This window comes from Zootoca vivipara, chromosome 2 (assembly GCF_963506605.1).
Source record: "Zootoca vivipara chromosome 2, rZooViv1.1, whole genome shotgun sequence".
Classification (NCBI taxonomy): Eukaryota; Metazoa; Chordata; class Lepidosauria; order Squamata; family Lacertidae; genus Zootoca; species Zootoca vivipara.
The window spans coordinates 123,079,929-123,092,804 of NC_083277.1; the positions used below are offsets into that span (position 1 = coordinate 123,079,929).

Consider the following 12,876-nt stretch of genomic DNA (forward strand, 5'->3'; position numbering starts at 1 on the left):
AACTAAAAGCCTGCTTAATTCAAGCCCCATAGTGGTGATCCAGGTGTGTTTAAACACACACAACAGCTGGACGTTTGCTACTGTTTGTCCCAGCAAATAGTGAGTGCTGTTTGTCCCTCTAAACTAAAGTGTGGAAGGGGGGCGGCTTGCCACCTTGCAGCCGACTCCTTTGTGTGTTTACTTAGAAGTAAGTGCTACTCAGTTTTAAGTAGCTTTTGAGTGTGATGTCACTGTTCTATCACTAGTGATAGTTCAATCATTATTGCCATTATTGGTTTGATGGTATAGTTTGTGTGGTTTGATTTCAGTTGATGTTTGTACATAGCCTTGAAAGGCGATCACTGGATTTAATAACCCATTAAGAATAAGAATTCAGTGGGGCTTACTCCCAAGTAAGTCTGCATAGGAGTGCTGCTGTGCAGCCCAATCCTATGCGCATGCCCATGCAGCAGTCCCACAGAGTTCAGTAAGACTTGCTCCCAGATAAGTGCACAGCATTCAGGGCTAATAAACCTGGGCTAGTCTCCAACCTCCTTGGCTCTTGGTTCTGCTCTTTCTCAACAGCACTGGCAGCAAAGTGCTTGTTCTGAGTTCTCTCCCCAGTCCAACAGGTGACTCCCTTGGTGCCACGGCTGCAGCCAGGTGGAAGGGCTGCTGGTGTAGATCAGGGATGCAGAACCTATGGCCCTTCAGATCTGCTGGACTCCAACTCCTGCAGTGTGGCAGCTTGGAGAGATAGATGTGCCACCAGAGAAACTGAGTAGATTGACCAAAAAAATCACCCCAGAACTGTGTTCTGGTGTATTCCACCAGGAAAAAACCATGGGCTATTTTTACATATAACTAACTGACCCTGCCACGCGTTGCAGTGGCTAATCCCTGCGAGTGTCTCCAATTTGACACGCTCTATGAGGTATTGTCCCCCCCCCCCGGTTTATCCCCGTGAATCCCCCAATTCCCCCACACAGGGGAGGTGTGTTTCCTTGGGTGGTCCTGGTATTGGGGGTGGAGGGGAGGGTTGAGGAGAGGGGAGGTTCCTTGGGGGTCTTGGTATTGGTATTGGTTGGGGAGGGTCTTGGTGGTAGGGGGTTGTGTAGGGGGTTTGTGGTGGGGTGGGATTCTGAGTGGTTAATCCCTGTGAGTGTCCCCAGGGTGTCTTGATCCATGACCTATTCACCCCTGGAGTTATCTATGTGAATCCCCCAATTCCCTATACCCTGTCAACCCCAATAAAACAGTGAAACAGCACCTTAAAAACATTCATAAGCATGTAAAAAAGCCAGGTACGTTACAGAGCAAAAACCATGGCTGCCCTTCTCGACACCATCTTGGATGTATCTTTTACAATGTTTTAAATGGTTCTAATTTTGGTTCTTCTGTTTTGTTTTTTTACTGGTTGGGGTTGGTTAAATGGGGTTGGGGTTGACAGTTATTTTAAGTTGGGTATAATAAACTGCTTATTTTTGTTGTTATTATTGGTTTCTATTGATATTTTCTGCCCTCCCTTCCCAGCAGTGGGCGGGGTTTGCTACACTGGGTGGGCTCACCTGCTCCGGTGCCTCCCACCTGGGTAGGATGGCCATCGTCCCACCCCCTCCCAGCTAGGACAATGGTCAGCCTTTCGGGGGTGGAGCAACGGCCAAAGGAAAGAGGCCCCCCCCCCAGGACCAATTGCAGTCATCAGCAGTCGTTAACAGCCATCAACAGGTTTACCACTCCTATCAGCCCATCACCCATTCCCACCCACCCCCACCACCCTCTGTATATACATAAGGGTCTGGCTCTTCTGTTTCTAGTGTATCTGAAGAAGTGTGCATGCACACAAAAGCTCATACCAAAATAAAAACTTAGTTGGTCTTTAAGGTGCTACTGAAGGAATGTTTTTATTTTGCTTCGACTCAGACCAACATGGCTACCTACCTGTAACTACAAAGACTGCTGCTCCCTGGGAGATGTACATAATGGAGCAAAAAAGCTGCCTGCCTTCCCCCCCCCCCCGTTTCCTTGGGGGTGTCACTGGGAGGCTAACATGATGAGCTCCTGCGCTTCAGAATTGACCTCCCCCCTCCTGTGCAGGCCACTGGGTTGCTCAGCCTCCTCTCGCAGGGAAGGGCCCTGGAAGCAGCAGTCACCTGGTTGTGCTTTTCTGTTAACCTCTGAAGATGCGCCAAACAGTACCTGGTGGAAACACAACTCCCTCCCACCCCCCACATGCACACACCTGCACATACGCACCTGCAGATGATCTAGGAAGGTTAGACAACAGCTTCAGAAATGAAGAGAGGGCCTGGTTTGCATTTAAAATGAATTAGGCAAGGCAATGTGCAAGTCAAAATCACATCTAAGCAACTACCGTATTTTTCCGTGTATAAAATGAGCTTTTTTGACCCAAAAATGAGGCTCAAAATTTAGGCTCATCTTATACACAGGTAGTGCTGGGGGGCGGGGCGCAAATGGTTTTTCGGCGTGAGCCCGAGATTGTAAGCGGTGATTGGCCGCTTGATTGTTTTTTTTGGGGGGGGGGGATGCTGAAAATCGCTCACCCGCCAGAACGCAGCACACAACCGCTCGCATCACTTACAATTGCCACTTACAATCTCGGGCTCGCGCTTTTCGGCATTGGCTGCTTGATTGTTGTGGGGTGGGGACCCCAAAAATTGCTCAGCCGGCAGAACGCAACACACAACCGCTTGTGTCACAGCTGCCTGATCCACCGCCATTAGCCCTCCTGCTTGCCGCTGTGGCAACCAATAGACATCTGCCCATGTCACAGCAAGTGAGAATGTGATTGGCAGCTGCTGGTGGCGATTGGGGAGCTGATAGGCGGTTTGTGTTCTGGCAGGTGAGCGATTTTCAGGATTCCACCCCCCCCCCAACAATCAAGCGGCCAATGCCGAAAATCATTCACCTGCCAGAATGAAGTATGAGCCCCCATTTTTAAGCGGCAATTGGCCGCTTGATTGTTTGGGGGGGGGGGAGGTGCTGAAATCGCTCACCTGTTGGAACGAAGTGTGAGGCCGAGATTGTAAGCACCAATTGTAAGCGATGTGAGCAGTTGTGTGCTGCGTTTTGGCAGGCGAGTGATTTTTGGCATTCCCCCCAAATAATCCTCCCCAAAAGCTCAATCCCCCCCTATTTTCTAAATTTTGAGGCCCCCAAAATATGGTAATATGGTATTGAGAAACTTCCCAAGAAACTGTTTTAATACCGGTAACAACTTCTTAGCCCTTACATCTGTAAATGCTGTTGGACAGTGTGTAGGAAACGCTTGGTGAACCTTTAGAAGCTGGAGAAGCAGCTAAGCAGAATTTCTAGGAGCTAAAAGCAAGACTTCCTTCTCCCTGTAAGCTCCTTACCCAACAAATTAAGTTATACAAAACAGCCCACATTGTGCAAAATATGTGAAAATTAGCAAATCCACTCAATTTGGATATGTCAGAGAATTCTACTTTTCTTGGTTTCCATTTATTTCTTCCCACTATTTAGAGGGGGGAAACCCCAATGAAAATCCTAATTTTTACATATTGTTACATGGCTGTTTATTTGTATACATTTTAAAAATTTATATATGGATGTTTTATGATGGCCTATATTTGTAATGCCTAATAAAGGTTTGGCGAAGTAAATTTGTTTCTTTAACCAGGGAGGACACACAGCCCTTCCTGTACTTCTTTATCTCCGCATAGAAGCTTGTGGACTTTAGATGTCACTGCAAAGCAGGACTACTTTGGCGAGTTGACTCCGTTGCATTTCAAGTCTTCTCTACCTCTCCCATCTACATCTTTTCAACTGACTCTTGCCAGCCAAAGTTGGCCCCAACTGCCCTGCAAAGGGCCACATAAATTCTGCTAGTACCCTGTATGTTAAATGCATCCATATATAATGAGGGCCAATGCAGAAATGAGACTTCACTCTTGTCCCCATATTAAAGAAAAATCACACAAGGAATAGAGGAACACACAGTGCCATAGGGAGTGGCTGTACATCTTTAATTGTGCACTCACTTTACACCACATTAGACTGTTCACATGATAAAAGACTGTAACGCTGTTCCCTGCAACTCCTTTAACAACTAGTAGCTGGACCCGTGTCCCCCCACCTCCATTTGACACTTTGTCTGGCTAAAGAAATAATTATATTGGTTACACAGTGCTCCACAAATGTATCACTTCATTTGTTTTTTTAAGAGGGAGAAGGAAGGAGGGAAAAACAGTGTTAGTTTAGTGCCGCTCCTGAGCGCTACAACCGGATGTGGAGATCGTGATCTGGAATGTGGGCAGGCTGGGCTCTACCCCACAACCTGCACTTGATGGGCTCTCCCCAACCTGGAACATGAGCTTCTACAAGATAGAGTGCTTCTCAAAGGGGATGGTCAACTCCTTTGCAGCTGGCTCATCCAGAAACCAATACAGCTTCCCAGTGTGGGGTTGGACCAGGGCAGCTGGCAGTGGCTTCTCTTCATCACCTTCCAAAATGCGCTGTCCCAAAAAACAGGATGTTAGAAGCTCATCACTTGGAACTTAATGATTAGCACAGGACTCAAAATGTAGAAGTTACAGAGATTTCCCTCACCACATCTCCAACAAAAGAGAAGAATCAGAATTGAAAGGCTTGTTTCACAAGCCCAAAACTGCATGATTAGCAGCCTTGAATCAGACATGCCTTTGGAATCCAGGTAGGTTGGTAGGGTGTAGCAGAGGCAGCAGTTTGAACAAAAGGGGTGGTTTTAAACTCTAAATGCTGCTGGAAAGACAGGCTTAGACCCCCAGTGGTGAGGGCTGGACCTCCGGTTCTCTCCATAAGCTCCCTCTGCCCCAAAACTAACAGAAACAGAATTACACAAAATGAATCCAGCTTGCAGAAGTTGATGAATTTGAATAATCAGAGTGGGGAGAGAACATGAATCTGCGGGGCAAAGTATTATTTATTATTTTGTTAATCATTTCCCATGAAAACATCTTAAAGAGATTTACTTTTTTTTTAAATAAAAAAACCACACCATTATAAAATAGAGAGCCATAGCTCAATAATGCAGAAAAGCCCCTCCTTCCATTCCTGGCATCTCCTCGTCCGAATCCCTGGAGAGCTGCTGCAGCCTCTGTATGCTAAGAGGGGGAATCCTGCGCCCATCCACGTTGCTGGACTCTCAAGTGCCACCAGCCCCAGGCAGCCTGGCTAAGGATCAGGGATGGTTGGAGACGGTCCAGCAACGCCGGTGGGAGCAGTCCTGAGCTGGATTCCACCTCTTTCAAGCATTTCACGAGGTTGCAGCTGTTCTCCCCTCCCAGACAAAAGCAGCCAATGCGGGAAGGAACAAGCCAGGGCTGCTTTCAGAAGGGGCTGCTGCCCTGTGGCTCCATTGCTGCTTCTCTAGGAACCCAGAAAAGTCAAGAGGTGTGTTCAACAGCCTTGCCATCCCCACGCAATTGCTGTGTCAAGGAAGATGTGTGTTCTCTTCCTGGGGAATTCTAAGATAGGCAAATTCTAAAACACTCAACAGGTTGCGTCTTTAGAAGGTTAATGTTTGATTTAACTCTGGAAAAACTTCCCGTTTAACTCCTCTACAGATAAACCAGGGCAGGAGAAGCTGAAGCCCTCCAGACCTTGTTGGGACTCCACATCCCATCACCCCCAGCTGGAATGGCCAATGTCTAGGGAAGCTAGAAGCTGTGGTCCAAAAATGGACTGAGGACCACCGGTACCCCACCCCAGGTAAAAACCTACCAGTCCTAAGTTTCCTAGCTCTGGATATTCCTGACACCCCCAACAAATCCATTCTCCTCTTTTCTTTCCCAGGGTGGAATCCAGCGCACCTTCAAACCTGTGAGAACGAAGCCACGGGGTGCATGTTACCTTAATCACGGCAGCCTTGCTGTCCCCAGTGGCCACAAACACCACGCTGCGAGCCGCGTTCAACACTGGGAGGGTCAGCGTAATGCGTTCCGGAGGTGGCTTTGGAGAATCGCTAATGGCAGCCACTATTTTCTCCCGCTCCTGCCACAGGAAAGAGGGAGGGAGGGAGGGAGGGAAGATTAGGGGGGTTCTGTCACAGCCCTGCCTACGCCATATTGCGCTAAGCCCTGAAATAAAAAGGATCTCCACAAAGCTCTTCTCAGGCACATTACTGGCAATCTGTGGCATCAAGAGCAAGCCTAGATATTTTAACTGGGCAGACACTCGTATTCAAGCCTCCACTGCAGCCATGCAGAGCAACCAGTCTGGAGAGCCAGCCAGCCAGTCACCGCTAAAGAATGCGAAAAACACATGCAAATTCATATCTTCACCCAGAAATGAAGCGAGCTGTAGATTAGGTGGCTGGGTACACAGAAAGGTTGAGTGGGATTTAAACACAAGGGCAAAAGAGGAAATTTGGCATGACTATGTATGTAGCCATAAGCACTTAATAGCAAACGGAAGTCCTGGGAGCACTCCAGACTTGAGAATGCTCTGGAATCTGGTTGCCCAGGCGCTAACATGGACCAACAATTGCAGCTAGGATTTTGGAATATTTGTCAACTTGGGAAAGGGGGGCCTGCACCTAAAAGATTGATATTGATTCCAGCTACGTTTGATACTTTCTTGCTTCTCCAAATACATGCTGTCTGAACAGACAGAAATGGGCACAGGAACAGCCAAAAGAGGGAAAGTGCTGCAATGACACTGGGGGGGGGGGGCGCGCATCTGCAGAGCAGGCTTAGATGGGGAGTGGCTTGCAGGCTTGATAAACTAAATGAGTGCACCCATAATCCTCCCCCTCAAAAATGTGCAGAAACTTTTCACCAAATTCCATATTAAACTGATCTCTAGCTGTTCAAACCATCTTGCTCATCCCAGGGCACTTCCTTAGTTTAACTCCATGAGAGCAAGCCTTTCTACTTGTCTGATGGAACTATCTCCCCTCTCCTCCCCTTGTGTGCTGTTCTGGAGGTTCTCCTACCCCCCCCCCTAAACCAACTGGGGAGTAGGAGAGGAGAAGTGGGGAAAGTCCTTCTGCAGACTTCTGCCAGTGAGATTGGTTAACTAAATTTGGTCCAAAAGGAGGTGTAGAAATCAGCTTACTGCCCATTTATTGCCCAGCCCCCTTTTGCTTCTGACCCTGCCAAGCCCTGTAAGGTTTCTCAGAAGAGAGTATAGTCCTTGGGCTCAAAAAGTATCCCCACGCCTGACCTAGAAGCTCAGTGGGCAGCTAGCTCCTAGCGTGGGATGAGCATCACTCTCAAAGAGCCAGCTGCCCAGTGAATTCCCGCTTGGCACTGCCAGAACAAAATCCAATTTAAATGTGTCAGGCAGCCTGCCTTCAGGACAAAGCAAGACACCAGTAAGCCTTAATCCGATTCCCCTCAGCAGTTTAAAATAGCCAGCTAGATAGACAGCATCTCTTTCTACTTCCTCCTCCTTATTCAGACCCTGTGAGGCCTGACCTCTGAAAGGAACATGGCACACCCAGGGGGGGAGAACCCATTTCAGGCTGAGTGTGACTAAAGAAATGTGAATGCTGCTTTGGAAGAGGAGTCCAGCTTCTGCACTACTCACTCAGTCATGCACACCCCTCTATCCTGCACCCAGGCAAGCAAGAGGCAGGATCCTGTTCAAGGACACAAACATAAACTCAAGGAGGGGGCAAAGTAGGGCCAGTGAGGGGCGCAGCCTGGAGAGAGTTCCAAGGGCCAAACAGAGAGACCTAGAATCCTAGAGTTGGAAGAGACCACAAGGGCCATCCAGTCCAACCCCCTGCCAAGCAGGAAACACCATCAAAGCATTCCTGAAAGATGGCTGTCAAGCCTCCGCTTAAAGACCTGGGGGGGCTGCTTTGGGTCCTGAGCCTGAGGCTCCGCAGTCAAGAGAGAAGCAGTGCAGCAATAAACCTGCTGGCACATTTGCAAAGCCATGCAGGGTCCGGTATGGTTTCAAAGTGGGTGAGGGACCACGTGTTGAGATTCCTGCATTGCAGGACCCTTGGTGATTCTGTGATTCTATCACAGGGGCTGGCAAACCTTTTCAGCAGGGGGCTGGTCCACTGTCCCTCAGACCTTGGGGGGCATGGGAGGGCTATATTTTGAAAAAAATATATGAATGAATTCCTATGCACACTGCACATATTGTATTTGTAGTGCACTAAAAATAGGAAAAACAATAAAATATTTAAAATGAAGAACGATTTTAATCCCGCTCTCTGTCCGTTTTCCGTTTTCACCCTCACCCACACCTACCCACCCCCAAAAGTGACACAAGCCAGCTCCCAAACAGGGAAGAATGCCCTTGCCCACAGAAAGGGTGCCTCCACACCACAAACAGTTTCCCTCCCTGCCACCACCACTTCCTCCCGCTCAGCTCTTGGCCATACGCAGCCACCTCAGCGGTAAGGAAGGGGCATTGCCCAGAGGCGACCATGGCTTCGGGTTGGCGGCAGGAGCTTCCTGCAGCCAATCTGAAGCCATACCAGCGTTGCGGAAGTCAGTGCCCACCCGGCGAGGCGTCCGTGGCTTCTTATGAAGGAAACGCAGCACTGCACCGGCTTAGATCAGCACACAGGGACTGACTGAGCAGGCGGCAGGGTCCGCGGGCCAGATCCGGGCCTTAGTTGGCAGGCCCATGTTCTATGAGATCAAAGTTTCACCACAGCTCTACTCCCTGGCTCACCTGCAAGAGAGAATGATCCGGAAAGAGTGAGCAAGTGTGGCCATCTGGTCCCACTCCCAAGATCAAGAGGTCAAATACAGGCATATCCTCGCCTTGGAAGGCCTGCACAGAACGGGAGAACACACATATATCAACCACATTTTCCGTACTGCCCCTCAATATACAATTATCACTGTGCTTTACAGAGCTTAAAATAAAAGTAAAAATGCCATCCTAATGGCAGGAAAAAAGAAGAAAAAGAAGATGATAATAAGCCTGGGAAAAGGTATTTGACTGGCACCGAAATACCTTAGTGCCAGGCAGCCAATTCTTTGGTGTGTCCAAGTCAGGGACAGCCAACCTTCAAATGCAACCTTGGCTCCCACTAGCAATTTCCCAAAGTGTTCAGTCTTCAAGCTGTCAAGCTGTCAGGGGGGGGGGCAAGAGGGGAGACCCAATTCATTTAGCAAGGGGAGATGCATATTTCTGACTATTACCAGAAGATCCCTCTAGGCTTGATTTGAGCGTGGGAGGAAAAAATAAAGTCCTTGGCCAACACACAGAGCCCTTGCAACCTTCGGTTTTGTTTGCATTGTACTGTAGCACAAGCCTCATCTTCTGCATCTTCTTGACTGATCTCAGTGTTGCATAAAGGGTCACTTTCTTGCCACCCCAAGATTTCTTACAAAAAGAAAAAGGGTGTGGCTTTGAAATAGGGCCAAGTAGAAACTTGAAGCAAACAAGTTGATCACCAGGCTCCGCACACCACCCAATTGATCACAATCAATGTTATTGGCTCATCACAACTTCCACTAGGTGCTCTGGGACTTTTATTTGGTTATTTGGTTGATTTAGTGTTTCCAGATGACCCAACAAACTGTGTCTTCTGGGCACAATTCAAAAACTGAAATCAATAAACCAAAAATTCAATCAAAATAGTAATCCATATTTTGAACCAGGTCAAAATTAACAAAAAGCATAAAAAACCCATACAACAACATAAAAAACTCTCACACACAATAAAAACAGCATTATAAACCAATAAGAAGAAAGCAAAATAGTTCTAAGAACTAAAAAGAATTGAATTTGAAAAGTGAGAACAATAAGGTCTTCACCTAGCACCAAAAAATCCTAGGCAAAGAGGCACCAGGCATGCCTCTTTGGGGAGAGCATTCCAAAACTGGGGTGCTACCACTGAGAAGGCCCTCAGCACATTTAATGCAGAACAGCAGAGCAGACTAGGAAGAGCTCTAGCCAGGAACTCAAAATTTAGGATGTTGAGTTAAGCAATGAATGGAAAAGAAGCTCAGTCCATAAGCTCTCAAACCACAAGGAATTTTATTCCAACATGGGGCCTTGTCTGAAAAAAACACACAACTGTACCTCTTTCAGTTTTGCTGCATAATCTGCAGCTGCCTCTTCCACTGGTAGCGAAGGGTTGATAACAACAATTTGGTCCTCAGGTACAGCAATTTTAGAAAGGAGGTACGTCTGAAATAGATAACCACAGGTCACATAACAACAAAACCATCTATGATGAAGCTTAAGTTTTCTGTGTTCTTTCCAACTTTTGTACTAGGTGATGAAAGCATCATGTAAATTGCCTTTTTCCTCCCTTCCCTTGCTGAAATTTATATTGTAAGCCCCTTGGGGCAGGGGCTGGTTTCTTTTTAGCTTATATATACTATTTTGTAAAGTACATCAACGGTACTATATAAATAGTAAAAACAAGATTACTGATTATTTAATTTCTATATCCCATAGGGCCAGCCTGATCTATTTGGGCTGCTGCGGCGAATCACACAATGGGAAGGAGGGACACAGAAAGATCTGCATTAGGAACCGGGGGGGGGGGGGAATTTGGGCAATGCCAATTATAAAGAAGTGGTTCAAAACATGGAATAAGGTATTTAAAAACTGGATTTTTGGAAGTAAAAGAGATAGAACACCAGATACTCCCAGCAGGAGGACATGGGATGGGGGATATCAAATTTCGAATTCTAATATGAAGTGTTTCAATTGAAATATTTAATAGATATCGGTTATAATGATAAGTCTAAATGGGTTAGAATGGAGAATGAAATAAATAATGGAATAGGAAGAGGGGATATTTAATAGAGATATGCAGACGGCATGTAAGAAGACGATAGGACCAAGGAAAACAGCATTTGGAATTTGGAAGAGGTGGCACATGAAATGGATGCCTATATATTCAAAGTGGGCTCCATTAAAATATATAGATAAGGGGCATACAGATCCTGGTTGGTGGAAGAAATTATAAGGAGATGGATTTTATAAATTAAAAGATTTGTTTGATGAAGGAGGGAAGCGAAGGACAAAAAACAGTCTCTTGGAGAAAGTAGGAAAACAATACTGGTTGAAAGTGCAAGGGCTATATAATTTAACAGAATCGGAAAAAGTAGAGGATAGGATTAGGTCGGGGTTAGAAATTGATGAGATACTTAATAAAAGACAAATAACAAGAGAAAGGGATAGCAGGCATGGTATATAAAATAATGATAAGAGATAAGGAAAGGATGATAGGTATATTTCAGAATAAATGGGAGCAGGAAGGGTGGTTTCATCAGAATACAGTTCAAGAGATGATGAAGAGTATAGATAAAATTAAAATGGATAAATATAAAGATTTAAGTAGGAAATTTCTATTGAAATGGTATAGAACTCCGGCGCAATTGGCATATATAGTTAAAGGATTGAGCCCCAAGTGTTGGCACTGTGGTCAAGAGGTAGGGGTGTATGCACATATGTGGTGGGAGTGTATCTTTGTCAAGGAATACTGGGAAAAGATAAAATGGTTATTATTTCAAGTCAACATATAATATTGGGGAATAGTAAAGTAGAAAGAAATGAGCAAGATCTGTACAAAATTATGATTTTAGCTGGTATGTTGGTAATTGCATAAGGATGGAAAGAAAAAGAAAAATGGACAATGGAAAAATGAAATGATGTTTTTGAATATGTTCAATTAGATATTTCAACAGATAGCGATGGATGGTAGATGGAAAAACAAATGTCAAAATATTTTGACTAAATGGGCAAGTTATAAGAATTGGATAGTGTGGGGGGGGGGAGCCAACCCAAACATCCAAACTAGAATGAATAATCTGTGCACATGTTTAAAGATCTGAAGAGAGAATAAGTTTTGGGGGGAGGGGTCAAAGGGGTGGGAGGAGGGGAAATGATAAGGGACTGTAGTATATATGGTCGTGTAGAGCTTACAGTGGGTGCTTTAGAATTAGGTTATTGTTGGAACATTTACTGAACAATTCTTTGTAACCTACTTTTGAGTGTCTCTGTGAACGTTGTTTTATAAATAACGTGTATGTATGTATGTATGTATGTGTGTGTGTGTATACGGTGTGTGTGTGTGTGTGTGTGTGTGTGTGTGTGTGTGTGTGTGTATATATATATATATATATATATATATATATATATATATATATATATATATATATATATATATATAGGGGAAGCGGGGTGAAGAACAACGGGGGATCTGCTGCCCCTGGGATCCTGCCGCCCGAGGAGGTGACCCCGCCCTGCCTGCCTGCCAGGGGGTTTCTGCTCTTCCCCCGGAGATCCCGGCCGGGGCCCCTGCGCTCCCTTCCTCCCCCCAGCCAGGAGCACCTGGTAGGCGCCGTAGTTGCTCTCGGGGTCGCTGAGCGGGACGCGGCGCTCGTCGGCGAAGGCCAGGAGCCACCGGGCCGGGCAGGCGGCGGCGGCGGGCAGCTCCTGGGCGAGGACGCGCACCAAGCTGCCTCCGGCCAGGCCCAGTGAGAAGCGCCCGCCCGGCCCGCACTGCGCCTCGCGCTGCGCCACCAGCTGTGCCAGCGCCGAGCCCAGCTCCTGCGGGGAAGGGAAGACCGAGACGTGCGGCGCCGAGGCCGCCGGGCCGCGCCGGGACGACGAGGAGCCGGGCATGGCGGGCGAGGCAGAGAGCGAGCCGGCGGGCGGAACGGAAAGGCCGCGCGGCGAGGGAGCCGGGGGGACCCATGGCGGGAGCGAGCGCGGCCGGGCGGAAGACCCGGAAGTAGCCGAGAGAGCATGGGCGGAAGCGAGGACGCGAAGCGGCGGAGGAGAAAGAGCGACGGAAGAGACGCCGGAAGGAAGCGCAGCGCCGACCCCGCCCAGGAGGCACCGGAAGTCCCGTGGCGACCTCGGAAGCCGTGGCTGCTCCGGACGGCCCTGCAGCGCCGCCCCGCGGCTGGAGGCGCGGCTCAGGGCCACTCGGGTTTG

The 12,876-nt window shown here is 47.5% G+C and overlaps 1 protein-coding gene across 1 annotated transcript; it reads right to left on the reverse strand.

Annotated features, from left to right (window-relative positions):
- Window positions 1-3,968: 3,968 nt before the first annotated feature.
- Window positions 3,969-12,626, reverse strand: PGLS (6-phosphogluconolactonase). Its single transcript, XM_035101830.2, has 5 exons — window positions 12,268-12,626; window positions 10,003-10,110; window positions 8,641-8,742; window positions 5,854-5,994; window positions 3,969-4,478 (listed from the first exon to the last, which is right to left on the reverse strand). Exons 1-5 carry the CDS (start codon window positions 12,559-12,561, stop codon window positions 4,341-4,343), a joined length of 783 nt encoding a protein of 260 aa, XP_034957721.1. The 5' UTR covers window positions 12,562-12,626; the 3' UTR covers window positions 3,969-4,340.
- Window positions 12,627-12,876: the final 250 nt, after the last annotated feature.